A 1344-nucleotide genomic window follows, 5' to 3' on the forward strand; every position below is an offset into this window, starting at 1 on the left:
GGGGGGGGGGCTGCAGTGTGGGGCTCAGGATTGGATATGCAGGTGCTGTTTCAGGGAGTGGGGAAATGGGGGGAGGTAAAAACTGGGGGGTTGGGGGAATCAGGGGAGCAGGGTGGAATTTGAGGGGGCTGAGAAGTGGGGGGTCATGGGGAGCAGCGGGAGCAGGATTGGGGGGATGAGAAGTGGGGGGCTGCCGGGGAAGCAGGATTGGGGGCTGTGGGGCAGGGATTGGGGAGCTGAGAAGTGGGAGGGTCATGGGGGGCAGGATTGGAGGGGATGAGAAATGAGGGGGCCACAGGAGGCAGGGGAAGCAGAATTGGGGGCTGCGGGGCAGGGACTGGGGGGGATGAGAAATGGGGGGACCGCAGGGGGCAGGACCCAGCTCCGGTACCTGCAGCGCCGACAGACACATCTCAGGTTCGTCGCCCCCGGCCAGGGGGCTGATCGAATTCAGGATCTTCAGGAACTCTTCGGCGTCGCTCGTCTTGTGCACGGGCCCGAAGCCTGAAAGGGGGAAACCGAGGCGGGGGGACAGGATCGGGGAAGGGCGGGAGTCAAAGAGCAATCGCCCTAAATCCCGCTCGGCTCCACCCCCGAATCCCCTGACCAGCCCCCCCAGCCCCCCCAATTCTCACTCTGAACCCCACAGCCCGTCCCCCCGTGACACGACACCCCCATATTCCTCACCGAGATACGGTTACGGCGTAACGAAGAGATGGGCCATGTGAGGTGTCATTGGAAAGGTTAGAATTCCCCGAATGTGATTATCCTACGCGTGGGCCTGTATCATTTCGGTATCGGACGTTAGCAATATTCTCTAGGCGGCTATACAGATGTGTCTACACCTGGGGAACACCCACTAGCCCGACTGCGATCAGCCGGGATGGTCCCACTCCACCCCTTCCCCCAAGCCCCCGTCCCGCCTCTTTCCGGCTTCCGCCCCCGAGCAACGACCCCCGACCCCCAGGCCTCCCTGGACCCGGCGTCCCTCTGAAACGCAGGGCCCCCCAAAGCCTGAACATTGGTGGAGCCGGGCCCATATAACTCGCCGCCGATGCACCTGAGAGCAAAAAGCCTGGACTTGGGGGGGCCGGGCTGAGCCCAGGCCGGGGGTGTCTGGCCTGTGATAGGGATAACTGGCGGGTTAAGCTGCAAGATGGGGCAGCTGGCCCCAAAACCCTCCGCAAGCTCCTAGGACAGCGTGTAGGGTGGGAATTTGCTGCTTATAACCAGTGGCTTTAGCGTATTACGCTTCGTTTGCGTGTTGCTTTGGTCCGTTTGCTACGCCGTATAAGCACAGAAAATCTCTCGTTTGGAGTTAATAACTTTGGTCTAAAAGCAGGG

General features: G+C 61.5%; 1 protein-coding gene across 1 annotated transcript in view; it reads right to left on the reverse strand.

Annotated features, from left to right (window-relative positions):
* Positions 1–504, reverse strand: part of LOC112122822 (von Willebrand factor A domain-containing protein 7) — a gene marked incomplete at both ends in the record, with an annotated part of 1849 nt that extends 1345 nt beyond the window's left edge. Inside the window, one exon of the mRNA XM_026663098.2 lies at positions 392–504. Coding sequence (XP_026518883.2) covers positions 392–504 — 113 coding nt within the window. The remainder of the gene's footprint in view (positions 1–391) is intronic.
* Between the last annotated feature and the right edge of the window lie 840 nt (positions 505–1344).

The sequence above is a fragment of the Terrapene carolina genome, unplaced genomic scaffold, assembly GCF_002925995.2.
Source record: "Terrapene carolina triunguis isolate 2854851 unplaced genomic scaffold, T_m_triunguis-2.0 Scaffold32450, whole genome shotgun sequence".
Taxonomy (NCBI): domain Eukaryota; kingdom Metazoa; phylum Chordata; order Testudines; family Emydidae; genus Terrapene; species Terrapene triunguis.